This window comes from Poecilia mexicana, unplaced genomic scaffold, assembly GCF_051168715.1.
Source record: "Poecilia mexicana isolate PSO_F unplaced genomic scaffold, ASM5116871v1 scaffold_16, whole genome shotgun sequence".
In the NCBI taxonomy this organism is placed as follows: Eukaryota; Metazoa; Chordata; class Actinopteri; order Cyprinodontiformes; family Poeciliidae; genus Poecilia; species Poecilia mexicana.
The window spans coordinates 340,552-368,372 of NW_028263385.1; the positions used below are offsets into that span (position 1 = coordinate 340,552).

A 27,821-nucleotide genomic window follows, 5' to 3' on the forward strand; every position below is an offset into this window, starting at 1 on the left:
CACGTGTGGGAAGACACAAGTTTCAACATAGCATCGGTTCACACACACAGTAGAAAGCTAAAACCTTTGAATGAAAAACAAACTAGTAATGTACAACTACTAATGTACCAGTGATAACAACACATAATAATTCTTACACTCCCTATATCTCCTTGTTGGCTTTTTTTCATTATGATTTGTGGAGCCATGTCATTGTGCTTTGCCAAGTGTAGAGTCAACTATTAGAAGATTTTAGAGCACTTTGTGCTTCCCTCTGCTGACAAGCTTTATGGAGATGCTGATTTCATTTACCATCACAACTTGGCAGCTGTTCACACTGCTAAAAGAAACAGTACCCTCTTTAATCACTTAGTTTTCATTGTGCTTAACAGGCCAACAAACTGACCTGATCTAGAACCTACAGAGAATCTATTGAGTATTGTCTATTGAGAAATCTGTAGGCTGTTTTTGAGGCAACCTGGGATTTCTGAAAACCTCAGGACATGGGTGGTTGCCTCCATGCCACTCTGCATTGATATGGTAATTTATGCTAAAGGAAACACAACAAAGCATTAAAAATTTAGTATGTCTGTTTGTAATATGTCAAAACTATAATAATCCCAGTTTTTAACTGACTTTATTTTTTCATTTATTCTCTCTAAAAACACACAGACCTGATGAGTGCCTCTTGAGAAAAATTATCTATCACCCACTATAAACATACATCTTTACTTTAGTCTGGGTGTTTTAAGTCCAAATTTGGACATTTCAACAAAATCTTAAGAACTTCCTTCAGTTTCTCTGCTTTACTGACCTTTAGCTTTCTTCCTGTGTATTCTAATCTGCACAGTCTGTGACCCTTGATCTAATGACAACCATGTGAATTCAGATTAATTGCAGATGATGCTCTTACTGCATGTTGACTGCACTGTTTAAGGGCCTTACAAACTGTGATATTGCACTGTTTTATTCACATAAACTCGTTTAATATTTTTGGACCAGCTTCTTTCCATCATTAATCTCGTTTAAGTAAATTTTTCAAATGACAAAATGAAGAGTTTTATGAAATTACAGCATTCTTCGTTGGACATGACCAGCCATTCACGCTTTCGGCCGCAGAGTTTTTGGTAGTTGCGCGCCCTCCAGTGGTCGCACATGGAAATCTAAACTTCCACCTTTATTTTCAATGTGCCAGGGGCCATTTTGAACGGTATACAGCGGCGTTACCACATGTCTGACTGACTGGTATATTTAACGTGTAAGAAATGAACAACAAGTCGTGAGATGGTTCTGGGGAAAAAAATCAACTGAGAGTAAGCCAATATGCCGACACGATCGTTTTCTGTTGACTTTACTGTAAGCGTTTTTATTTTAACATGTACAGTCTGTTGAATTGGAAAATAGAATTTGATTTCAACCATTTATCATTTTATTTTAGATATTATAAGGTATTGTGTGTTATTTTCAAACAACCCCCCCAAAAATACAGATGGACGTGCAGGAAATATTTTTTATTTTCCTTCCATTGTCAGTAAGGTTACACCAAAATCTCAGTATTTCTCATTAATTTTTTTTAAACAGATGCCATTTTTGTCTTTTCAGGAAGATGAAAGCATGCGTTATGTTACAGAAGCCTTCAGAAAGCCACTTTATTAAAGGAGCATTAAGTTAATTTTGACCGAGGCTTCAGATCCGAACCCTTTGAAGTGTTGGCCTCGGTTTTGTTCCGTTTGAAAACTTTCCCTCTCTCCTCTCCTAAACTTGGATCTTAGTTCTTGTCGGAGACCAATTAATGAGGCGGCTAAAGTCACTAATTGGCCGCTTAATTGGCCCCTGTCACCGCGCGCGCTGCAACCCTGCATCCTTCACTTTCTCCCCTCACACATCACAAGCGTGTCACAATCATTTTAGGATCACGCTCTCAGACAGCAAGGACCCCCCACACCCCTTTACACGAGCACACTTCCCACACCTCTGGATGCCCCCACCAATCCACTCCCACGATAGCTCTGTGTTTTATGTCTGCGTCACAACAAATCGGCGGAGGGCGAGAGGCAGAAGGATGATGGCGTCTCTGGCGGCTTGATTCCGGTGCAGCTCAGACAAAATCCGCCTTAATAAGCTTCGGCGGCGGGGAGAGGGGTGAGGTGTGAGAGTGTGGGGGGTGAGGGAGCAACAGCGACGGGGACATGATGAAACGGCACCGCGGAGAAAGGACGGACAAACTAGTCTGAGAGAGACGGACGGACAGTCACAGTCGCCTCCTCCTCCACCTCCTCCTCCTTGCTGACGGTTTGACTGACACACACACTCACACACACTCAGAGCGAGGCGCCTGGCACAGACAGAGACATGCATGCACACCAGCCACTTTTTGCAAACCAGCACGCTGCGCATCGGAGCTGGCAGTAATTGGACATCCACAGCTGATGAGGGCATTTCATGTCCAGCCTGTCCAGGAATCCCAGTGACCCCGACGGAAAGGAGTTCGACTTGACAGGTACCCTTCAGCCGGCCAGCCCCCACTGTTCAATTCTCCATCTGATAACGCCGCTCTGCATGCTGCGTCTGCACTGACATGTGTGCATGCACTGGAACAAATGCTCAGTGTGCAAAAGACAAAACGCCCGAGGAGTCGCTTCATGCATCTATTCAAGTTTTTAAGCTGTTGAGAAAGGAGGCGAGGAAGACGGCGGGCAAAGTGCAAGGCAGATGCTTCAAGTAGCTGCATCCAGTTAAACTGTGTTGCAGCAGTCATCATGCAGTGCTTTTTCCCCTATGTGTGTGTGCGTGTGTGTTTGATGTGTGCAGTAATCATTTGTCTTGCTCTCTGGTTGTGTATACTCACTCTCATCTTTCACTCTGGTGGATACAGGCTGTCGCTATGCTCAAGTCTGAAGAAGAGGAGTGTGCGTGTGAGTGTGTGTGTTTGGGTGAAATTTTAACCCCTTTGGACTGAAAGCCGGCTGTCTGAGAGGCCGGGGGACGTAAACCCTGTATGTCAGCAACGGCAGCAAAGTATTCAACGGATAAATCGGATTTCCATTTTCACACAAGCCCTGCTCTCTCCTCTCTGTGTCTCTCCTCAGGATGGGGGGAGTCAGTGAGGGAGATGATGTGTTGGCTCGTTGGAGTGATGGACTACTGTACCTTGGCAATGTGAAGAGAGTAAGTGTGTTGGGGAGATACTTTTCAAGTGGTCGTGTGTTGAAAGACTCCCATAATTGTCTCCTCCTTTCTCCCCCGTCCTCAGGTCGATGGAGTCAAGCAGTGCTGCTTGGTGAGATTCGAGGACAACTCAGAGTTCTGGGTTCTGAGAAAGGACATTCACTCGTGTAAGAGTAACTGCCTCCTCTTCCCTCTGATGGCGGAGTAAAGCTTTCTGTGTAGGGAGAACTTTTCCATTGAGTAAAATTCATTGTAGCGCAGACTTAGCGGCAGCCAAAGACATTGTTGAAGCCAATTTTTTACAGCAGGTTAAAATGGACTAAATGTTTCTGATTTGGGCTTGCCAAAATCTTTTCTATTTGCTAAATATCAGAACAATAAAAGGGACCTTTCTAGAGATTTTTCAACTTCTTTCAAACTGAGAAGTTTACATACATTTTCTTAGCCTTGAAATGTGTGTGATGAATGCTTTGATTCATCACATACACAGTTGATAGAGGATTGCTTGCTGGAGGTGCAGACATTCAGCCGTGGTTTAGGTAAAGCGCCAGCTCGATGAAGCTTATCGGAAATTGCGTGTGATATGAACGACCCCGACATCTTTGCCAGCAGACCTCCTCTGCTGCCATTGCCAAGCCACAACCCCGTACAGGAGGAGTACAATTCGAAAGCAACACTGAAAACTGGCGTCATCATTCCCAGCTCCTTCTGTTCACTGATTGGCCCTGTTGAAATTCTACTGGAGAAATGGAGGTCAATGGGAGAAAGCTTAGACAGAGCGCAGAAGGGAGATGAGAATCCAGCAGAATTGCTTTCGAAGGCAACATCCAGGCTAACATGTCTGTAACATATAGTGGACTTGTTTTTTAAACTGTGTAAATTGGGTCATACTGTTATCTTTTCTGGAATTGTGGCACTTTCCTCCTGACTGAACTGGTTTAACTGGGTCAGGTTTATAAATTGTTCCCATAATTTTTTCAGCTCTGAAAATATTTTTCTCTGAGATGGGCTTTGTGATGACCACTCCAAAATCCTAACTTTGTGTCCTTAAGACACTTCATAATTAAGTTGGTGCTCGGCTTTTGGTCGCTGTTCATTTGGAAAACCTTTTTATGTTTAACCTCCCAGCTGGTGTCTTGAGATGTGGCGTCACTATTTCCACATAAATCTTCCTTATGGATTTTGTGAAGAGCACCAGTCCCTCCTGCAGCAAACTGCTAACGCAGCATAATGCTTACACCCACATGCTTAAGACTTAAAGTGTGCCGGTGTTTTGCTCCAAATGTAACAATATCCATAAAAGCTAACAGCTCAGTTTTTATTCCATCAGACTACGGGACAGGTATGTTGTTTTTTGAGTAATTGCTCTTCCCTCTCTGTCGGTGCAGGACTTGTTTCGCTGTGAATAATGACTCTCTCTTAACAGCTTCAGTCAGCATCTTCACAAGGTCTTTTGGTTTTTTGTTCCGGGTTTGATTTGAACATTTGACACCAAAACCTGTTAATCTCTGTGACACAGAAAGTATCTCTTTCCTGGACAGTGTGATGGCTGAACATTCACATTCTGTTTACTCTCTCTGTAAATGTTTCAGCATCTTTCTTGAAAGTGAGTTGTGAAGATCCACAATTCTCTATTTAGATTTTTACATAAAGTCACAAAAGGAAGCACTGTGTTTTAAATACGTCCACCAGTTTGCCTCCAGTTAAAATGTTATAAATTAACCCATCAAAAGACTCTTGGTGTAACTAAACTTATGAATTTGGAGAAATACATTGAAATGTAATACTTAAAATTCTAAAAGTCATATTTTGGTAATCGTAACAGAGCTGAAGCAGCAAAAGTTTAGCCTGATTTAATGTCGCAATAAAACCTGACAACAAAATATTTCTCTCACGGAGCATCTTCACAAGCAAACCTCACTAGTTTAAGTAAAGACAAGCTGTCAAAATGTGAATAGATGCTTTTATACCTGTAACTCTTGCCACGTTTTATATTTGTGGTAGCTGGTGATGCAAGTAAACCTTTGATTTTAGGGGCATTCTTGTTCTTTTTCTAGTAATATTTTGAGCTTATTATGAGCCTAATGCAAAGTCTCTGTTGTTGTTATATCAGTTAGATTCTAAAACATAAATAAAATCACTCTAATGGGAGTTTATCGTACTGTTTATTATTTATCTTGATCAAATTTAACTCATTGTTGTCACAATGCATTCCAATTGATGATGTTAAAAAACCTGTCAGGATTGTTATTTTGAATATTTCATCCACTGTTTGTTTAGATGAAGTTTACTGAGACAAACCTTTGTAAGCAAATTAGAAATGTTTTTTATTTTGCTTGCTGTGTTATGTAGCAACACTCATAAAGTTATTTTAAAAAGAAGTAATAAATAGTTCTTATTTATTGTTTTCACCACAGTACCGCAAAATATAAAAATAAAACTTTAATCAGCCACCTCAACTCCAAAATACCAATTTTTAATAAGCCATGGATTCTGCGTCCAGCTGTGAGAGTAATAATAAACTCTCTCATCAGCGTTTTGTTTTAGGTGTTCAGGTATACTGTGCATGAAAAACAGCAAAGACACAGGAATTTATATCATTAGCATATAATTAGTTTTTAGGAAATTAATGTATGCCACTCCTCAGTGTGTCCTTGTTAGGTTTTGAGTGAATTTATTCATATTTTAGAGTGAGAAATCTGTGTAGTAAAATAACATTTTCATCTCCTGCACACATTTTCACTAAAATTGCTGTGATTTGAATTATTTTGTAGAAAGAATAATTATTTTACTTTGGTTGGTTAAAGTTTCTTAGTTGTAAAATAATCCTGATTGGAGCTCTTTTTTTTCTCTTGCTGAAACATGCATCTCATTCATTTTAAACCGCTGACAGTGTAGACGTTTCATCGTGTTTGGTTGAATTTTCCTTTGTTTTTTACTGTAAGCGCTTTGAAACAATCCTGTTTGGTCTGGTTCTGGAGATGCGGTGCTGCTGCAGGGCCGCTGTGTACTTTAGCTGATTGAATCATGCTTGAATGTTGTTTGTCCAAATAATAACAAGTTTTCCTTCTGTACATTGAAAAGTTAACAGGTATTGTATGGCTGCAGTGCACTGCCTGAGTTTATTACTTTTAGCCTCTCGGAGGCAGCAACCACAGCAGCGCAGCACTGAGACACGTCAGCACATTTAATCTGAACCTCAGACTCTAGTGGACATATAACGGATCAGGGCTAACACAATATTGTGAAATGCACCTTTATTATTTGACCCAGTTAGCAATTTCCTGTTAATGTGCTGTATGTGCAGACAAGGTTTTTAAAATAAGAAATCTGACTAAATGTGAGCTTTTATGGAGAATATTGATACATCTAGGAATCTATGTTAATGATTTAAAAAAAAATAAAGTTTGAATACATATTTTGAATAAATGCATAAATTGACTCAGTCAACTTAAAGTTAAAGAGACATTTTCAGATTTTTCCTGCTTTTTGAACTAGTGTCTTAATTTCTCTGATGTCATCTTGAAATGCTAAATGTACATATATTTACCCACATTAGCATTAAGCTCGTTGTGGAAGCTTCTTGTTTCTGGATTATTAGAGTCAATTAATGAAGTTATTAGACTAATGAGCCTTCAGGGAGAGGACTGTCCTTTGCCACCTCATGTTGAGTCAAAGGGGAGGTTGGACACTTGTTAGGACCAGGCTGAACATCAGCGCGTCAAACCAAAGGTGCAGGCGACTGAAATCAATGAGGTGGCAGGGATGTGAATCAATATACATAAATTAATGCAGTTGACTGCTTTCTCTCTCTCCGTGTTTCTGTCTTCCTCTCACATTTACATCGTCCCCTCCCTTCTGTTTTCCTGTTTCCCTCAGTCGCTGCCGGAGTGGAAGAAGTTTGCTGTATTTGTGACGCCCCGCCTCTTAAAGAACCCCTCATAAATTGTCTTAAATGTCACCACGGTAAGGAGGCGTGCCTCATCATGCTCTGTCAAACGCTGCTTCTCCGTCAGAGCCGGTAGTGACCTTGAAGGTTTGACACAGGATGGTAAATAACAACACAGAAAGCCGCATATCATAAATGATGGCTAAGAGTTGTCGGGTCTGCTCTCACAGGGGAGGGAAAATAAATAAGACATCAAGAGACACAGAACTTATAGATTTAAATCTTTCAGGGCGTCTTCGTTGTCTCTTTATTCTAATTCAGAAATCTACAAATTTGCCAATGTAATTATTTTAAAGATAAAGAAACCAGAACAATTATTGGGAACAAATGTTTATTATTATGGATGTAATTCTGCAAAGAAAACGTCACCTCAAAAATGATCAGATCTTTAGAGAAACTGAGTTAAGATCCCAGCTTCAGAACATTTCAAGATGAACAAGGATGAGCTGCCGTGTCACTGGGAGGAGGAATGTAACCGACTGATGGTTTCTGCTAAATCTAGCTTAGCGTTTCATCAATATTGATCTAACAATGAATTCAAACTCTAGACCGGAGAATAGAAGATCAAATAAATGTGACTATTGGGTGTTAGAAGGAGAATGAGAATTTTTTTAACGAAAGAAACAGAGATGGTTTCATCTTTAAAGAGAAATATGGAAGTATCACTGCTAGGATCAGAGTATCTGGAACCAGAGGATCTCAGGAGCATTTCACTGGCAGCGTTTCCATTACAAACGTGCAAATCTTTGTCTGTATTCTGCTAATGTAAAAAAAAAAAAAAACACAATTTTGCAGTTGCGGTGTTTCCATTTAATAAGAAATTATATCAAAATCACATGTAAATAAGCTTGTTTTTAATAAGTCATTAAAAATCATGGCAGCGACAGATGTAAACAGTTACATGAGAGATATTCATAATTCAGCCATGGCGCTAGCACTCATCATATATCAGCCAGCAGAGGAGACGTCAGCGTCTTATTCTGGCGTCGGAGCAACAAACCCCGCCTACTTTGGATCTGCTGCACCTGCAGCGTTTTGGTGAAATTGTAGGTGACGATTTTACTGAAGAGCTGTGGGTTCAACAGGTTCAGATGACACAACTTTTTATGATAAAAGTCAGATGCTGTGAGAGCTCTGGTGGAGCCAGCTGCACAGTGTCTGACAAAATAAACAAAACAAACCGTCCTCCTACTACTTCCTGTCACCGTGTTCTTTGTCGTTTTTGCCAGTAGTAACATTGGACTGTTGACCATGTGACTCCTGTGATTTGAAAAAAAGTGTGTCCGTTGTAGTTTTGCGAAATACATATATTTCGATACGGCCGAAAAACCACCTCTTCCTGGTGCAAAAAGATTTTAGTTTTTTCAAAATTACAGCAAATTTAAGCAAATTTATTTTCATAATTTCAATTTGCGCAATTCAAATAGTTAATGGAAACGCAGCAACTGAATGGCAAAAAAACAATTAACCATGACTGCATCATGTATGAGCAGCTTGAAGAAACTAAACATTTTAAAGCTAAAGTGTAAAACTATATTAATTTCATCTATCAAAATAAATACATCCATTTTTTATCTTCTGCTTAATCCGGGGTCGTGTTGAGGGGGCAGAGAAGTCCAATCCTGTGCTTTTGAATATTTTAGATATGCTCTGAGAAACAAATCTGTGAACTGGTGATTTTTCCAAAAATAAATTGGAGTTGCATTCCACAGGAAAATCTGTGAATACTGAACCGTGATTAACAGACCATGTAATAACTCCATGTAATAATCTAAGCTAACTATAGCAACAAAGCTAATCTTTCTTAACAAATGTGCAGTCCTTTGTTGGCATTGTTTCTCTGTAAAGTTCTTGATGTCAAACTCCAAAAACCCCTTCCATATCTGGTAGAAAATACAAATGTTAAAAACTTTGATAAATGCAGCTGAAATAAATCTAAAGAGCCACCAGGTAGCAGCAGGTCCTGGAGGGAGATTCTACCATCATGTCATCCTCAAGCAAAGATGCTGACCATCTGTTTTCTGGAATAATGCTGGCAAACTCTGCTTCTTATATGCAAATTCAACAGTTGGATGTTTGCATGCTTCTGAAATGAACTCGTAAAGAAGTGAAAATGGAGCAGGCCTGTTATTAGTGTCATCCAGGCTTTCTGTCCTGCAAAGACAATTTAAAGGCTCTGCCTCCTCCCATTACAGGTTATCATCCGGAGTGCCACACGCCGACCATCGAGCCAGAAGCTGACAGCGACTCCTGGATTTGTCGACAATGTGTTTTTGCTGTCGCCACCAAGGTCAGGCTGCTAATCTCCCCGTCTCACATTTTTTTTTTAAAAAGAGCTAAGAAATCCAGTCAAATATATCTATCCACATGGTAATGTGTGAGGCGCAAAATGTGTTTATTGGAGCAAGAATCTCACTGAATTTCTCAGTGTTGACTTCAATATGTTCCGCGCCATGTCAGAGAAATTGCAAGCAGTCAATATTTATATTTATGCTTCAGTGGAGTTGAGAGGAGCACATTAAAAATCAATCCATCACATGTGCTCCGTTTCTGTAGACATGAGAGAGAAGTGGGTTCATTATTAATCGGTCAGTGGAGCGGAGCTCATTGTCCAGATCCTCTGATCTGGTCTCAGACTCCATCTCTCACAGCTGACCTGCGATGAAATGAGACAAAGATCCATCTTCTAATCGAGCCTGATCTGCTTACTGATATGAGAGCGATATGAAAGCGAGCATCTCTGTCCTGAAACTGTCTCTGCAGAGAGGCGGAGCTCTGAAACGCGGACGCTTCGCCCGACTCATGCAGTTCATGAAACTCCGGCTCCCCTACCAGCTGTCGTCCTTAGACTGGGATCCTCAGCATCTGACCAATCAGCAGCAGTGTTACTGCTACTGCGCCGGACCTGGAGAGTGAGTGGCGCCAATTCTGACTACAACACCCTCCATGTTTTGGCTCTTCTGGTAAAAGTGTTTTTGACACAAATGGACCAGATAATTACAGGTGAATTCATCAAAAGCAAACTGATGAACTCAGGAGGAGCTGAGAAGATAAAGAAACCAAAACGAAAGAGCAATGAAAAAGAGTAAAGAATACATTAATAAACTCACCAAGAGGAACAACTTCTGTGTTGATTTGGATCATTACCAACAATGACTGATACAATCTGAGATTAATCTACTGAAATGAAATATCAATTTATGAATTTTTCAGACATTTCTGCCAGCAGTGCCATCTGATGCTGTCTGTATGTGCGCTCTCTAACTTCAGGAATCAATCTGGTTATGTAGATACAACTATGGAAAACATTAAGAGACCACTGCAAAATGATCAGTTCTCTGATTTCACTCTTTATAGGAAAATATGTGAGTAAAATGAACATTGTTCTTTTATTCTATGAACTACTGACATGACACTGACCAAATTTAGTATTTATTTATTATATAAATGAAAAAGATGCAGTGATTTCAGAGCTCAAATAATGCAAAAAACCCCCAAAACAAGTTCATCTTCATTTAGAAACAACAATAATAACGTTTTAACTCAGGAAGAGCTCAGAAATCAGTATTTGGTGGAATAACCATGAGGTTTTCATTGTGGTCTGGTGCAATGGTCTCTTCTTTCCTTTTGGACATGTCCGTTTGTTGGTGGGTTTGTTGTTGACGGGTTTTGTTGTTGTTGGGCTGCAGGTGGAACCTGAAGATGCTGCAGTGTGGCAGCTGTGGTCAGTGGTTCCACGAGGCCTGCACTCAGTGTCTGTTGAAGCCGTTGCTGTATGGAGACAGGTACGTTACTCATTTAGGGAACATATATATACAGCTAAAATAAATCATGAACAGCTTAATGAGGAAAAATAAGCATCTGTCAGGTGGGCTGTTTGATGGAGCTCACACTATCATGACACACTTTTTGTATTTATTTCTGTATGTTTAAATGATTTAGCTTAGAAACAATATTTTCTCAACTGTGAAAGTATTTAAAACACACATACTCACTGATAGTAGATGGATTAATTAGACAATTAAAAAAAATTAAAATAAGCACACAATATGAAAGCATGCAGAGAAAAGTCCCTTTAACTAACAGAAAGAAATAGCATTGGGTACCAAAAGTTTGGTAATTTTTAAATAATTTGCAGATTGTAATCTCTTTCAAGAAGGCAGTTTGGTGTGAGATGAAAATGACAATGTCTTTGATTTGTTTATTTTTCTTCTCATGAAGTTATTCTTATTTTGTTATAGATGTAAGTCAGACCCATCGTAAAGCTTTCTAGTAGAGGTCTGAAGATTTTAGGTGAAAACTCTCTGGTATTTGGATGAATTCATAACTTCATCCAACCTGATGCTGAATGAATTACAAAGTATTTTTGGTCCAGTTTTTAGTGCAAATACATTAGAAGACTAGAAACAAGGCAAAACTAGTTTACAAATAACTTTTCCACAAGATCTAGAATCTTGTTTTAAGTAAGTAATTCCTTAATATTTGTATTAATGGAATTATTTCATTTATAATATGGGAGGAATAAGTAAAATAATCTCCCACTGGAACAAGTACTTTTTTTAAAAAAATCAATATTAAGGAATTACTTACTCTAAAAAAATTTAGCTGCAACTCTTGAACTTTATTTCACGTTAATCAGATTCATTATAATAGAAGATTTCTGCAGCTGAAGCTGAATCAACATATTAGTTTGGGCTTGTTGTGTTTTGTTTTCCTTCCAACAGATTTATTTGATTTTCAGTTAAGATTGAATCATAAAAAAAATCTGACATTTTACTTGCAGATCTTTGTTTAGTATCTATAACGAAAAGCAAAACTTTTTAAATGGCTAGAAACAGGAACTATTTATCAGTTTTATTACCAAAACAAACAATGAATCAAAGTTCGTAATTAGCACGTTAATCATAGAGTTAGATGCTGGTCTGAGGGAAAAATAAATGTGATCAATATGTCGCCGTGACGGCTTCACTTGTCAACAAACGGCCTTAATTACCTCCAGATTAAATGATTAGTGAGCGTGTATGTTAATGTTCCCAGTGCGACGAGGACAACGGCTCGTCTTCAGCTCAAAGTGACACACTCCAGAGCATCTGCTCCACGTAGCAAAACACATCCATCCACTGAGGTTATCATTACAATTACCCGTCTTTGTGGGGCTTTTTACGCCCATCCTGACACCAAACTGTGCGAGTGGGAGCAGAAAAGAAGGGATTAAATCGAGACTGACAGGATGGGAGGAACATCTGCAGAGCAGGTGATGGAAGAGGAGCGAAGATCGAGTTTACAGTTAGAATAGTAAGCGTGTGCAGCCGTCTCACAGTGCAGGCGCCTCGTTTCTCACCGTGACCTTCATGCAGATAAAAGGATGGAAGTAAGTTTCAGGGTCAGATTTTAAAGCTGAGCGGTATTATCTAAAAAGATACACCTCTCTCTATTTTATTTTTATCCAGAGAAGAAAACAAGACTGATTTTTTCTGCGTGTTTATTTCAGGTTTTATCAGTTCCAGTGTTCAGTTTGTACAAAGGGACCGGAGACAGTCCAGAGGCTGCCCATGACCTGGTTAGAAATGATTTTTAATTTCAATAACGAATCAGAAATGAATTTGGAAATATTTTTAACCACACTAACAAAGTATTTTTCTCTAACTGCAGGGTGGACCTGGCTCATTTAGTCCTCTACCACCTCTCGCTGTGCTGTAAGAGGAAATACTTTGATTTCGACCATGAAATCCTGTCCTTCACCAACGAGAACTGGGACTCGTTGCTCCTGGGCGCGGTATTGATATTTCCCTGTTTAAGCACAATGATGAAATGATGTGAAATACTTACAGGCTTCCCTTTTTTTTCTTTCTTTTGCGAGTGAGATTTAAAGCTTATTAAGCAGCATTAAAGTAAAATGTAATAGTCGACCTCTGAGGGAACTCAGGGAAACACTGCAGAGTGAAAGCATTTAGTCCTTTGATGATCTTCTGTTATAAAAATTCGGCTGAAATGACCCTGAGCGTCTTTGCTTTTAGTTTCCTCTTAAAATTGTTCACCTGAAGTTATTTATCTAGTATTTGGGATGTTTATGTGTCACTTTCAGCTGAATATTCCACCACATTTTGCCATGTAACAACCACAAACTTTAATTTGGCAGAAAAACTGAGCATAATTCAAACTGGTGAAGTGGAAGAAAAAGGACATGCATTTTAACCTTTTATTTTTACTGAGAAAAATCTGAAAAGTGTGGCCTGCAAACTGAATCAATAGTTTCTTAAAAAAGAACAAAATCACAGGTGTTTTTGACCACACTGCCTTGCTGAACAGCTCAAACCTGCTCACAGTGGAGCTTCTGTGAACACCCATTTTCAAGTCTCACTGCAGGTGATGATGCTGCCACCACCATGTTTCATGATGAAGAAGGTTTGTTCACAGAGATGTATGAGGGGCCGTTTAGGACAAAATTTACGTTTTGTCTCTCACACACTACCAAAAAGTCTCGCATACTCCAAAAAAGTAGCCTCGCATACTCAAAAAAATTACGTTTTGTCTCTCACACACTACCAAAAAGTCTCGCATACTCCAAAAAAGTAGCCTCGCATACTCAAAAAAATTACGTTTCGTCTCTCACACACTACCAGAAACTCTCGCATACTCCAAAAAAGTTGCCTCGCATACTCAAAAAAATTACGTTTTGTCTCTCACACACTACCAAAAAGTCTCGCATACTCCAAAAAAGTAGCCTCGCATACTCAAAAAAATTACGTTTCGTCTCTCACACACTACCAGAAACTCTCGCACACTCCAAAAATTACGTTTTGTCTCTCACACACTACCAGAAACTCTCGCACACTCCAAAAAAATAGCCACGCACACTAAAAAAATACTAAAATGTCACACACACAAACGTTAACTGTCTCGCACACATACACTAACAGCTCGCACATTCACAAACGTTAACTGTCTCGCACACATACACTACTAACAGCTCGCACATTCACAAACGTTAACTGTCTCGCTCACATACACTAACAGCTCGCACATTCACAAACGTTAACTGTCTCGCACACATACACTGCTACCAGCTCGCACATTCACAAACGTTAACTGTCTCGCTCACATACACTAACAGCTCGCACATTCACAAACGTTAACTGTCTCGCTCACATACACTAACAGCTCGCACATTCACAAACGTTAACTGTCTCGCTCACATACACTGCTACCAGCTCGCACATTCACAAACGTTAACTGTCTCGCACACATACACTAACAGCTCGCACATTCACAAACGTTAACTGTCTCGCTCACATACACTGCTACCAGCTCGCACACACACACACACACACACACACACACACACACACACACACACACACACACACACAGACGTTTATCTCTCACATACACAAGACTAAAGTTGAACACACACACACAGTACTAAGACTCGTTTTTTGAATGTGTGAGAGCGAGACTTTTTTTGAATGTGTGAGAGCGAAACTCTTTTTGAATGTGTGAGAGCGAGACTTTTTTGAATGTGTGAGAGTTGTCACGGAAGAGGCGGGGCATAATTTTTGGATCAAACTGCGCATGCGTAGATCCTAAACCTTAAGTTTCGATTGTTGACTCACTGTATGTTCTATTACTTAGTATATTTGTGCTATATATATTTTAAATATATATAGAACGTTTAATTTTCTTGTAGATTAAATGTGCTATAGAAATAAATGAATTTGATTGATTGATTAAAAATAGCAAAATTGCTGTAGTACAATCTGTCCACTGGGTGCCAGCATTACAGGAATTATTAAGAGGTCTTGTGAGAAATTCTGTTCCCCCGTGAAAATCTGTTCCCCCTGTGACGGGAGCGCGCATTGCAGCCAGAGACGTGGATCCGGTGAATCTGACCATTTTCACGGCGCTTCTGATCGATTTCTCGGTAAAAACTACTCATATGATCATATCAATGTGTAACTTTCAGTTTAATCGGCAGCTATCAAAATAAAAATACATACATAAATAAACGAGGTCCGGTGTGGAGGTCTTTTTTCGCTGTTTTGTGTTATTTTGAAAGCGAAGAAAATCGATCTTTTTTCAGCTTTTGTCTCGTAAGCCTGACAAATAAAAGTCAGTCAACAAACACAGGTTCCCAACACATAGTGTGCATTTATAATTTTTCATTTCTGATGAAGGAGGAAGGAGATTAATATACCTGCAAGATCTTTTACTTTGTTTTCAAAATATTTGCACTATGTTTGACATTTGTCCTTAACATAGTTTAATATAAGGTAGCTATTGAAAGATAGTTTCAATATATTTATATATATTTAAAAACACAAATATACTAAGTAATACAACATACAGTGAGTCAAAAATGGAAAATTATAGTTTAGGATCTACGCATGCGCAGTTTGATCCAAAAATTATGCCCCGCCTCTTCCGTGACAACTCTCACACATTCAAAAAAAGTCTCGCTCTCACACATTCAAAAAGAGTTTCGCTCTCACACATTCAAAAAACGAGTCTTAGTACTGTGTGTTCAACTTTAGTCTTGTGTATGTGAGAGATAAACGTCTGTGTGTGTGTGCGAGCTGGTAGCAGTGTATGTGTGCGAGACAGTTAACGTTTGTGAATGTGCGAGCTGTTAGTGTATGTGTGCGAGACAGTTAACGTTTGTGAATGTGCGAGCTGTTAGTGTATGTGAGCGAGACAGTTAACGTTTGTGAATGTGCGAGCTGTTAGTAGTGTATGTGTGCGAGAAAGTTAACGTTTGTGTGTGTGTGACATTTTAGTATTTTTTTTAGTGTGCGTGGCTATTTTTTTGGAGTGTGCGAGAGTTTCTGGTAGTGTGTGAGAGACGAAACGTAATTTTTTGGAGTATGCGAGGCAACTTTTTTGGAGTGTGCGAGAGTTTCTGGTAGTGTGTGAGAGACAAAACGTAATTTTTTTGAGTATGCGAGGCTACTTTTTTTGAGTGTGCGAGAGTTTCTGGTAGTGTGTGAGAGACAAAACGTAATTTTTGGAGTGTGCGAGAGTTTCTGGTAGTGTGTGAGAGACGAAACGTAATTTTTTTGAGTATGCGAGAGTTTCTGGTAGTGTGTGAGAGACGAAACGTAATTTTTTTGAGTATGCGAGGCAACTTTTTTTGAGTGTGCGAGAGTTTCTGGTAGTGTGTGAGAGACAAAACGTAATTTTTGGAGTGTGCGAGAGTTTCTGGTAGTGTGTGAGAGACAAAACGTAATTTTTGGAGTGTGCGAGAGTTTCTGGTAGTGTGTGAGAGACGAAACGTAATTTTTTTGAGTATGCGAGGCAACTTTTTTGGAGTGTGCGAGAGTTTCTGGTAGTGTGTGAGAGACGAAACGTAATTTTTTTGAGTATGCGAGGCTACTTTTTTTGAGTGTGCGAGAGTTTCTGGTAGTGTGTGAGAGACGAAACGTAATTTTTTTGAGTATGCGAGGCAACTTTTTTGGAGTATGCGAGAGTTTCTGGTAGTGTGTGAGAGACGAAACGTAATTTTTTTGAGTATGCGAGGCAACTTTTTTTGAGTATGCGAGACTTTTTGGTAGTGTGTGAGAGACAAAACGTAAATTTTGTCCTAAACGGCCCCTCATAGAGATGTGTCCGACACACACATCCCACCTGAGCTGTGCAGCTTACTAGCTAGATGATCTCTAAAACCAAATGTTGCTCTGGGTTTTATTTGGTAGTGTCAGAAAAATGGGGGCTAAATATAAATACATGCCAAAATCCACTTCACATTTATGCACTACTTCTCACTCAGTTACATAAAATCCTTTTTAAATTCATTGACGTTTGTGGTTATTATTTGATAAAAAATGAAAAGCTGAAGTGAAATTATTTATTTTGTATTTATTTTCACTACTTCATGGAAGAATACTTAGACTTATAGTTACTTAATTATTATCTTAAGTAAACAATAAGCATACAATGCTGCAGAAATGTCTCATTTATTTATATGCTTCTTTCTTTGCAATATTTTTGACATGATCCATAGTTCCAGAGGATTTTCCTTAAAGTTTATTTATTTTATTTAACTGGACTGAATTCTCTCAAACACAAAACATTTTTACTTTTTTCATTTAATTTTCATTAAATTTGGATAAAAACTCACTGAGATTAAAATAGATTAAATTTAGAGTGTGCTGAAGTTTTTGAGAACGGATCACAGTAGGTTTGAGATCATAGGTTTAAAAATACTAATGTTCTGATTTTTGATCCACTATATTATTGTTTTTTTATGCTAAGTTATTCTGAAAAATCCACAGATCATCGCCAAATTGTTTCTGGATTGTTGTTGCAGAGAAATTCTGATCTTTAGGTTTAGAAGCAGCTCCATGGTCAGAAAGAAAATTCATCATATGATATCATTTCCAATTTTTGAATTTCTTGTAAAATTTCAGTCAGTTTTTTATGTTTCTGCTTGACCAAATTACACTATTGCTATCCCAGTTTGCTGCCAGTTTAAATAAGCTCTCGGAGGTTACTGCGACCTCTTAACTTGAAGGTCTTGATGATTAATTGTCTTGATTTCATTTGGTGGTGAACATTGCTGCCAGAGGGAGAAAATGATTTCAAACACATCAGCTTGTCTTTTAGACTGTTCTGGTGATTTCAGATGAACTTGTTCACGGTTTTCCCTCTGCTTCATTCAGGTTTAAAATGAGTTTTGTTAGAAGGTGAACTGAGAGCTAATAAAATGTTTTACATTTATTTGATCTGGATCTAAAATAGATGTGGAAATGTCACCAATGCTAACTCCAAAGATTAAAACCACAACACTGGTGTCACTGGCCAACATGCAGAACCACAGATTGATTTTATGTGAATATTTGAGGCTGTATATAAACTGAGCTTTTTCTGCATATTTTTGAGATTTCTCCTTTCAACTCCAAGTGACATTCTTGAAATGTTTTCTTCGTTCTGTCACTGCAGAACAACAGCTTTTTTCCACTCCCTGCCACGTTGCTACACCAGTTAATTTCTCATATCAGCATCACAGCTGTCAGTGGCTGTAAAAGAAAATTATCGTATGCAGTTGGTGTGCGTTGTCCGCTGCGTGAACACGGCTTTGATTTCTTTTCACTCGTCTCCGTCCTGCAGCTGTCTGACACGCCGAGGCAGGACCGCTGTCACAATCTCCTCAACGCTCTCAACTCTCACAAGGACAGGTGAGTCGTCGCGTTTAAGGAGAAGAATAAACACCAGCCGCACATGACCGGAGTGATGAGGAGACGGGCTGCAGCGAAACGTGTGACTTTGAATAAAGAGGCAGGGAAATGAATCTGACAGACTTACAGAGATTATTTTGATTTGTAAGCAGCACAGAATGCTGCTAACCTCTATTAAATTATTAGAACTAAAGAAATGTAAGTGCTTCAAGTAGATTTTTGTTGAATGTTGTTTAAAAATAACCTTGCAGCCAAATAAAACAGCATATTTCTCCAGGCGAAGTCTCTTCTAATTATGTGCATGTTAATTACAGAGTCACTACCTTTGAAGTGTTCCCACGTCTTGCTTCTCATCAGGAGCTGAAGAACATTGTGTTAGAAAGCTTTACTGTGCCTTGCAACTGTTCATCCCCATATTCAGCTGCATTCCCACATTTTGTCATGTTCCAGCCAAAATTATTGGGATTTTATTTGATAGAGACTCAAAAACTGTCGTATCATATCAAAGTGGTAAGAAAAGCATTTGTCCTAAGCTCCTGTTGCTCCGATTTGCTTAGATAAAATGCTTAAATTTTATCAGTTTGGTACAACTGCAAACCAGAGCCATGAGGGCCATGGTGAATCTGGAGGAGCTGCAAAGATCAGCAACTCAGGTGGGCGAATCTATTAGGCTACACAGCAAACGAATGCGACCCAAATCAGATTAATTTTGCCTTCGCTGCTTATTAAGATGTTATGTTTATCCTTTTGTTAAAGAGTTACATTTCTCCATCACTTCACAACTGTGCTGTATTTTGTGTTTGTCCATTACATAAAATACCGATTAAAAAACATTGTATTTGTGGTTGCAACATGACAAAATGAGAAAAACAAAGTGAAGCATGATTACTGTTGCAATGCATTGTGAATTCATTATGATGAAAAGAACAGAAATGTGACTTCTGCTCCTCTGCGCCACACAGGTTTGTCTCTGGAAAGGAGATCAAGAAGAAGAAGTGTCTGTTTGGGCTGCAGGTCCGAGCTCCGCCTCCTCTGACGTCTGATTTGTCGCCTCTCGTCACCGATCCGCCTATCAGCATCACCCACAGGAGAAGGTCAGATTGAGAACAGCAGGTTTCTTTTTGCTGCTTCTCTTCTTTCAGCTGAAACTTTGGAAATCTCACATATTGTCATTAAACGTAAACAATCAGTCAGAATCCCATTGATTTCTAAAAAATGTGTGAAACTTTGTCACTATTTTCCTTTCATAATCATTCTAAATCATTCTTTAGTTTTAGCTGCCCTAAAACTCTGTCCTACACCACTGTAATAAATTACACATAAAGAAATTATACTGGTGTTTTTTCTTGTTTACTAATTTATGTTTTTCTTGTCCTCAGCCCGTTGTCACTGCCCTGCCAGAGGAGAATGGGGGGGTCGGAGTCACGTAAATCAAAGCGTCGCATCATGGAGACACAGGTCAGCGCCTCTGTCTCAGGATAAAGGAGGATGCAGGGGGGTGTGGGACACCAAACTCGTTGATATTTTGTTCCTTTTTCTTTTTTCTCTCTTTGCTGCAGTCAGATAAACAGCTCTCTGCAACTCAAATAACCTGTCAGTCAGACGACGCCACGAAGGTTCATTTCACCGTGGAGATCAGTTTTTACTCCTCTCCTCAGTTCAGTGCCTCTGTTGCGGTTCACTTTTTTTTCCTGCAGGATGCTAATGTTTGAGGGTACACAGATAGATTAATAATAGCTGTGAGAGACGTGGCGTTGCTCCGGTAAAATGTATAATTCAAATCCAATCTTGCCAAAACCTGCTCTTGTATTTCATCAACACCTGCAGTTCAGCGTCGCATTTATCATTATCATCAAAGCCAATTCCCGGTGGGTTGCTCTGAAACAAGCACCATCACATGTGGTGGTTGCTATTTATACTCCGCATTCTTAACCGTGAATGCTCCTTGTGCTTTTTTCCTCCTACTCATCACTCTGATCTGAGTATGTGCACATACTGTAATCCTGGAACAATACGCTCTGCAGAGCTCTCATTTTTTTTCTCCCTTCTTCTTCTTTTTTTTTTCCTCTGGCATATCCAGGCCTCATTGTTCTGCTCTGACTGATGCTAATCTCCGCCCGTCTTTAAGGAGCAGCTCTTGGTTGTAGTGAGGAAAGTGAGATGGGTAGGAATGCTGATGGCCTGGGATCACTTCCAAACGCACTTTGCAGTCAATTACAGTTTGGCCAGGTGGCGCTGGCACCTTGACAGTGCAACTCTGACAGAGCACCAGCGTTTAAAGGCACAGACGTTCGCTGGAGGCTCTGAGTAATAGTCCTCCGTCATTAGAGTCATGCTACAGAATAATAATGGGCTCAGCGTGGTGCTATGTCACAGTCCAGCGATGAGAAATCGACCTCATGCATCATGTTTCCTGTGACTGATGGCTCTATCTGATGATCCTGATGCTTGTACTTGTTATGAGTCGTTGGGAGACAGAGAGCTGCCTTACTAACCAGTAACTCTGCCACATGATGGGACGGAAAGGAAACAGATCTGTCAACCCTTTTGGCTCCAAGTTCTGCAAAATATAAAAAGGATTCAGGATTTTTATCCACACAATTTTGATAATATACCATGGACTTAAAGATAAAATTACTCTACTGTAGTGTACCTTGAAAAAAGTAATTATAATCCATGAGCGTTTTCACATTTTGTCATGTCACAACTACAAACTTCATTGTTTCTTATATGTAAGGGTGTTTTCACACCTGGTAGTCCAGAAGACTTGGTTTGATTGGTTCTGTTTCACGCTGCACTGTGTGGAAACAACTGGAAAAATGTTGAAGGAAACAACTCCAAAAACCTCTGAAGAAGACTTGAACGCAACTTCCCTCTTTGTGAAACTTAACTAAAAATGGAGTGGCATCAGATTCTAGCAGTTGTAGGATTTCTCTTTTATCATTAGTAAAAGACCATGAGCCATTTTTTGTTTGGTTTGGTTGTATTTACCCAGAATCCCCTGCGCTAGAGTTGACTTCCTATTTCTGGAGTGTTCTCTGGCCCACTTTGTGTTCACATATGCATTCGAACTGCCCCAGTTTACTTAAAGACTAGATCAGAGTTTACAGTTTTAGTCTGCATCAGAGACGGATCACAGTCACCCCTCCCCAAACCATCCAGACTTTCTAGGCAAACGGATTGGAGTTTGATTAAAGCAGACTAAACATGACTGGTGTGAATACACACTAAAATTGTACGTAATACAGCAGCACGAAGTGGGACATAATTGTGAAGTGGAAGGAAAGTGATGCATGCATTGTAACTTTTCTACAAATTTAAATTTGAAAAGTGTGGCGTGTATGAGCCAGTAGTGGCAGCTGCAAATGAACATCCAACATCTCCACCAGCTCTGCACATATTGAAAGTAACATTGTAGCCCATTTTTCTTTGTAAAACAGCTCCGGCTCAGCTGTTCATGTTTTACGCTGGTTGTACTATCATAAAATATAATTCAATGTTCTGTCTTGAATAACATTCTCCCTCCAGATGTTCCCAAACTGACTTCCTGACAGGAGTTGATGGAGGTGTGAGTGTTTGGGCCACCTCTCACACTGACCCCTCTGTTCGCAGGCCTGTCCGCCGCCGGTCGCTGCCAACCCAGTGGAACTTCTGCCATGTTGCCATGGATACGTGGGAGGAGCCAACCTTTACAACTCCAGGAAGTTGGATGAGGAGATGGATGCAAGGTAAGGTTTCCTCTGCCCTGGAGTTTTTGTCCAACTTACTGACATAAAATTACATGGGTTTAAATTTTAAAACATTATCTATATTCAATTTACAGTAGTATTTATTAAGATTATTATATTGGGTTATTTATTACATTATTACACACTGAAATTATTTAATTTTTTTGTTTTATTTTTCCAATTTTATTTAAAAATAAAAAAGTACGAATATTTTTAATTCTTAGCTTGTGTCACTTTAATATAAGATCTTTTGGATTAAATGTCAGTATGCTGGGCGATTTGATTGTGGATTTTTTATTAGTGTGTTGTTTTAAATATGTAAATATTGTTTTACTAAATATTTGTATATGAATCATTTAATCTGGTCATTTTTAAATTTGCCTTCTAAGAAAGGTTTGGTATAGATCACATGTGTCAAACTCAAGGCCCGCGGGCCACATGTGGCCGGCCATGTCATTTTATGTGGCCCCCCCAGCATTTTATAGGCTGATGATTGACTTAAAATTGGTTTTGAGCACGAATTGATTACAAACTACATCTCCCACAATCCATTCCGATTGTTACCAGCCAACATTGCGGCTTCTCGCCACTAGAGAGCAGCAGAGTCACCTCAAGCTGCTTATTGATTTTCCCAGCGAATAAAACTGAGACCTGGACAAGCTAACATCAAAACGTCCAAGAAAAGAAACATCGATTTGCAAGTAAGACTGTCAATGAAGATGTGTGAGTTGGTGTCAGGGCGGCAGGTCGCGCTAGACTTTTTTTTTTTTTGTTATCCGTTATCTTGACCGACAACATAAAAAAAAATCGGTCATGTACTATTTTTATCCGTGAAATTACAATCATATTAACATCGGCTATTTAGTCGCATTTTATGCGGTTTAGTTAATATTCACCGTGAACCCAGATCCCATCACAAATTAAGAAGATAAATGCATCTACATTTTTCTCGTAGTGACAAAAACCACTGACTGAGGCCCCAATAACTTTTAATAAATTAAATTAAGAGACTTCACTTAAATTAGCATCACTTCACCCGCTGGGGTCTGAACAACTTCCTCCTGGTTCCCATCTGCAGAAAAATCTGCGCTAGGATCTGTCTGATCCAAACAGATCAACTGAACTCTGAGTGTTTCACCCTGTGCGGTCCGGTGTGCGCTTTTACCAGGATTTATTTATTTATTTGCGTGATTTCGCTTCTCAGAAACGGACAAATGTTACGTCTGCAGCTCCTCCAGAGCGCCGCTCTCCTGGGTAACGTGAACCCAGAAGGCTCAATTTGTTAAATCCGCTGGATGAGTTTCTCCCAGCGGTTTCTAAGTCCTCGCACCGGCGGAGCCACGTCCGCAGAGGTTGAGCAGCGGACTGCGCATGTTACAGTCTAATTAACTTTTGCATCGTCATTTATTTCCTCAAGATAAACTGCCGGCTCCTCAAATGGATTAACACAACTAGGGGCGCAACTACATATTATTCAGGTGGATGTGAAAACATAAATGAACCATTTTTAATTTGATTTTTGAACCCTTATTTATTGTAAAGTGTTGATTTTATTTTTGAAACCTTATTGTAAAGTGTTGATTTTATTTTTGAACCCTTATTTATTGTAAAGTGTTGATTTTATTTTTGTATTATTTTATTTTTGAACCCTTATTTATTTTGAAGTGTTGATTGTTGGAAAGACCTTACACATGAATTGCCCCATATGGGGTTTGAACCGATGACCTCAGCATTACCAGCACCGTGCTCTAACCTGCTGAGCTAACTCACCTACCTTACAAACTGTTGAGTTTCCATGGATTTAAGAAGAACTTACATGATCTTACCACAATGGAGATTTGATAAAAGTGCTTATATTCCAGTGTTTTTCAAAACAACATACATAATATTTTTTTCCCAGAGATTTTGTATTTTGAAGTGTTGATATTATTTTTGAACCATTTTTAATTTTCAAGTGTTGATTGTATTTCAGAGATATTTTTTTTATTTTAATATGTTAATTTTATTTTTGAACCATCTTTTATTTCTAACGATTGATTTTATTTTCTAGCCATTTAGCCAAGTCTCTGTAGAACCATTTGTTTCTGCTAATGACATTTTCAATACAATTGTTTGATCCCAGGCTTAGTTTATGGACTGTAATGTGAAATTAGGCACAATTATAAGTCTGACAGTTTGTTCAAGTTACTGTGCTCTCTGAGAGGATCTGTGGTTTAAGTATTTGACTTTGTTCCATGCCGATCGTTGACATCAGTCTCTAACATAATGTGGATCATCTACCAGGAACAGTGGAAAGAGCATGAGTTTCTGTAGTGTAGTGGTTATCATGTTTGCTTTACATGCAAAAGGTCTCTGGTTTGAAACCAGACAGAAATGGTTTTTGTAGGTTATGCATCTCTTGGGGTGCAGTGAGACAATAAGAGTCTTCCCCTTTCATGTTCCATGCCAAGTTGATTGGTTCATTTGCCAATCGACTTCAATGTAGGCTTCTTTGAAATCAAAGTTACTTTACTTCAATTACCAATTGGCAGTTCTATGGTGTAATGCACATGTGTCAAACTCAAGGCCCGCGGGCCACATGTGACCCCCCAGCATTTTATAGGCCAATGATTGACTTAAAATAGGTTTTGAGCACGAATTGACTACAAACTACATTTCAACCAAAGGTTTGTAATGCGCTTCCTAACCAGACGCTCCAAAGCGTCCGGTCCATAACTCTTCAACACGCTGTCAGCTCCCGTCAGAAAGACGCATTTAGTTCAGAGTCCATGAGATGATATTCAGAAAGGATTTTTTTAATTAATTGATTTCAGTTGCCTCTGAGACTAAATCTTTGCGTAAAGTCTATAATGTCTGCCCATGTGACTTGTTTTTATTATTTGGTTGCTTACCTTTAAACACTGATTTAAATATTGTACTTTTTAAACTGAGCAGTAATTTTACATCCATGGAAACTCAAATGTAATATTTAAAACTTCAATACATAAAATCAGTTATTTAACAATATGAGGTGGTGTTTAATTTATTTTTAACATTGTATTTTTACAATGCCCAAGTCTAGTTTTCCAGAGCTACTATCTGCAGCTTTAGATGCATTCCTTCTCTAACACACTTGGACCATTGACTCATTATAAGCCTCTACAGACCTGAATGAGGGAAGTCAACCGTTTGTCTAAGGTGTGTTTTAGCAGGGATGCTCTCCTGATTTGTACCGTCAATGTGGCCCGTTGAGGGGGGCCAATATGCTGAAGTGGCCCTTGGTGAAATTGAGTTTGACACCCCTGGTATAGATGAATCTGCCTGAACGTTTATACCCCAACAACAGAAAAAATTCACTGCATGGTTCAAATGAACATATAATTTTTGTCATATCATATTTTTTCAATCAATCAGAACTGAAAAGAATATGTTTTGCCTAAATTGCTTTCAAATGACAACAGATATGTAGCAGAAACACTAACAGAGCTCAATAAAAATAAAGCCTAAATCCCTTTTATTTATCTAGCTCCATGGTAGCTTTTTAATTAACAGTTTTACCCACATTTGGATAATCACTGTTTCTTTTTGCAGTTTAATGATGTACATGTTGTGCCCGTTTCGTCTACAGCCCCCCTCCCAAGCGAATGTATGCGCTCTACCACACCACCTACAATGGGAACACTCCTCTCTCCAGGGGTCTTCATCACTACAACAGGTTCTAAATTAATCTTTTAACCTCTTTTCTGGTTCACAGGACAATTTTTAAATCATTCATGAAATCATATCTTTGATATTTTTTTGTTTTGAAACTTGAAAATGGTCTCAAAACAACAATTTCACCATTTATTGCAATTCATTGTTATAATTCCCTAGTGGGAGAATTTGTGGCTCTTTAACTATCAAAAACTTCATATTTCTCACATATTTGCCTCTGTTTGCTCTCGCAGCATGGAGGACACCTGCAGATTACCTCCACCATGCTTCTCCTACCCCTTCAGCTCCAGCGGGAACCCCCACCTCCATCACCTCCACCAGCACCACCACCACAGCCACCAACACAACCACCAGCACCAGCCGGGTCAGAAGCAGCTGGAGCCCCTCATCCTGCGCGACGTTCCTCCGTATCAGAGCGGCGCGGGCGGCGGAGGAGGCAGTGGTGGGGCGGGAAGTGGAGTGGGGATGGGGATGGGTGTGGGTGTGGGCGGGGGCGACGGGACTGTGGCCCGGAGCTGGGCAGGAGGAGGGGAGGCTGTGAGGATCCTGGCAAGACGCGTGACTCCAGACGGGAAGGTGCAGTACCTGGTGGAGTGGGACAACGTGGGTCTGTACTGAGGCAGACCAGGACAGCAGGAGACACGGGACTGATGTGTATTTCATACGTGGCGGTGTGTAAAGAACAAAAAAAATCTAAACATGGTTCAGATCCAGGTTTCTCTCATAGTATCACCTCAGTTGGACATCATTATAACCTCAGTACTAGGTGTTCCTATTTGCTAGTGTTCCTCTGATATTTGTACTGTTATAACTTTGGAATATGCCTTTGCATTGATCATGTTTTACAGTGATGATGGAAACGACTTCAACTTCCAGATAATCTATCAGTGTTTCACCCTTATTAGGAAAAAACTGTTCTAAGGGTTTATATACTGTACATACTCTGCTGCAGGTATACAAGGTACTAGAAGAAGACTTTCTGTTTCTTTTGTATTTTACAGTTTTTAATTTATGATTTACCTGAGAAATGTTTATTTTCCTGCTTCACTATGGATACCTTGATCCCAAAACGGGGAAATATTGGGACAATGTGAAAAAATAAATAAAACAAAGTGATTCTTTCACTAAATGTGACTTTTATTAAATTGTCTTTTTCATTACCGAATAATGCTGGAAAATCTCAACTTCATTTTTATTTCATTTATTCAGGGTGAGAAAACATATGGAAACACAGATGCCACAATTATTACCTCTATTTAGATGTTTTCCCTCTTTAAGTTGATCAATGTCTAAAAAATTTTGATTAGTTCTCAACAATTCTAATTTTTCTGTGGTATAAATTGGACACCTTTTCTTACCAACTCATCAAAAAAGGAAACAAAAGACTATAATCTTTAAATAAGAGAGACTAATGCTGATCTTCATAAATGTGGAAATGGTTACAACATGATAGTTAGTGACCCAAACCTGTGCATATCAACAATCAGAGGAATAAATAATAAATTTAAAAAACATTTAAAACAATCATAAAATTATCTCCAAATATCACAGTTCAAGAAATCCAACAAACAGTGCATCTTGGGGTCACTAATTCTCCATGATAACTACACTGCTCAAAAAAATAAAGGGAACACTCAAATAACACATCCTTCATCTGAATGAATGAAATATTATCATTGAATACTTTGTTCTGTACAAAGTTGAATGTGCTGACAACAAAATCACACAAAAATCATCAATGGAAATCAAATTTATTAACCAATGGAGGCCTGGATTTGGAGCCACACACAAAATTAAAGTGAAATGTTCCCTTTATTTTTTTTGAGCAGTATATTAGACTAAACCTAAATCCCAGTCACACCAGTTTGATTGAGATTTAGCTTTAACTAGGCAACTATAGGGCATCTGGCTGTTTCTCCCTAAGGTGTTGCATTAGCTATGTGTTTAGGAAAAATGTCCTGATGAAGGTTAATATCCATCCAAATATTTACAAAACTCAAGCAGGTCTGACATGGTGTCTGACACTGATATTTAGGTTTAGCTTGCATCTTTTCTGCCTATAATACATATTTTGTGGCCCCAAAATGCAGGAATCTGGTTGTTCATTTTTTTGCAGAAGCAACATTCAAGATC

At 39.1% G+C, this 27,821-nt stretch overlaps 1 protein-coding gene across 1 annotated transcript; it reads left to right on the top strand.

The window, feature by feature from the left end:
• Positions 1–1,463: 1,463 nt before the first annotated feature.
• phf1 (PHD finger protein 1) lies at positions 1,464–26,833 on the top strand. The gene is made up of 15 exons (XM_088014139.1): positions 1,464–2,479; positions 3,069–3,147; positions 3,233–3,314; positions 7,027–7,113; positions 9,292–9,386; positions 9,860–10,008; positions 10,786–10,881; positions 12,588–12,656; positions 12,749–12,872; positions 18,200–18,267; positions 19,230–19,361; positions 19,647–19,725; positions 21,880–21,995; positions 25,603–25,689; positions 25,922–26,833. Exons 2-15 carry the CDS (start codon positions 3,070–3,072, stop codon positions 26,304–26,306), a joined length of 1,647 nt encoding a protein of 548 aa, XP_087870265.1. The 5' UTR covers positions 1,464–2,479; position 3,069; the 3' UTR covers positions 26,307–26,833.
• Positions 26,834–27,821: the final 988 nt, after the last annotated feature.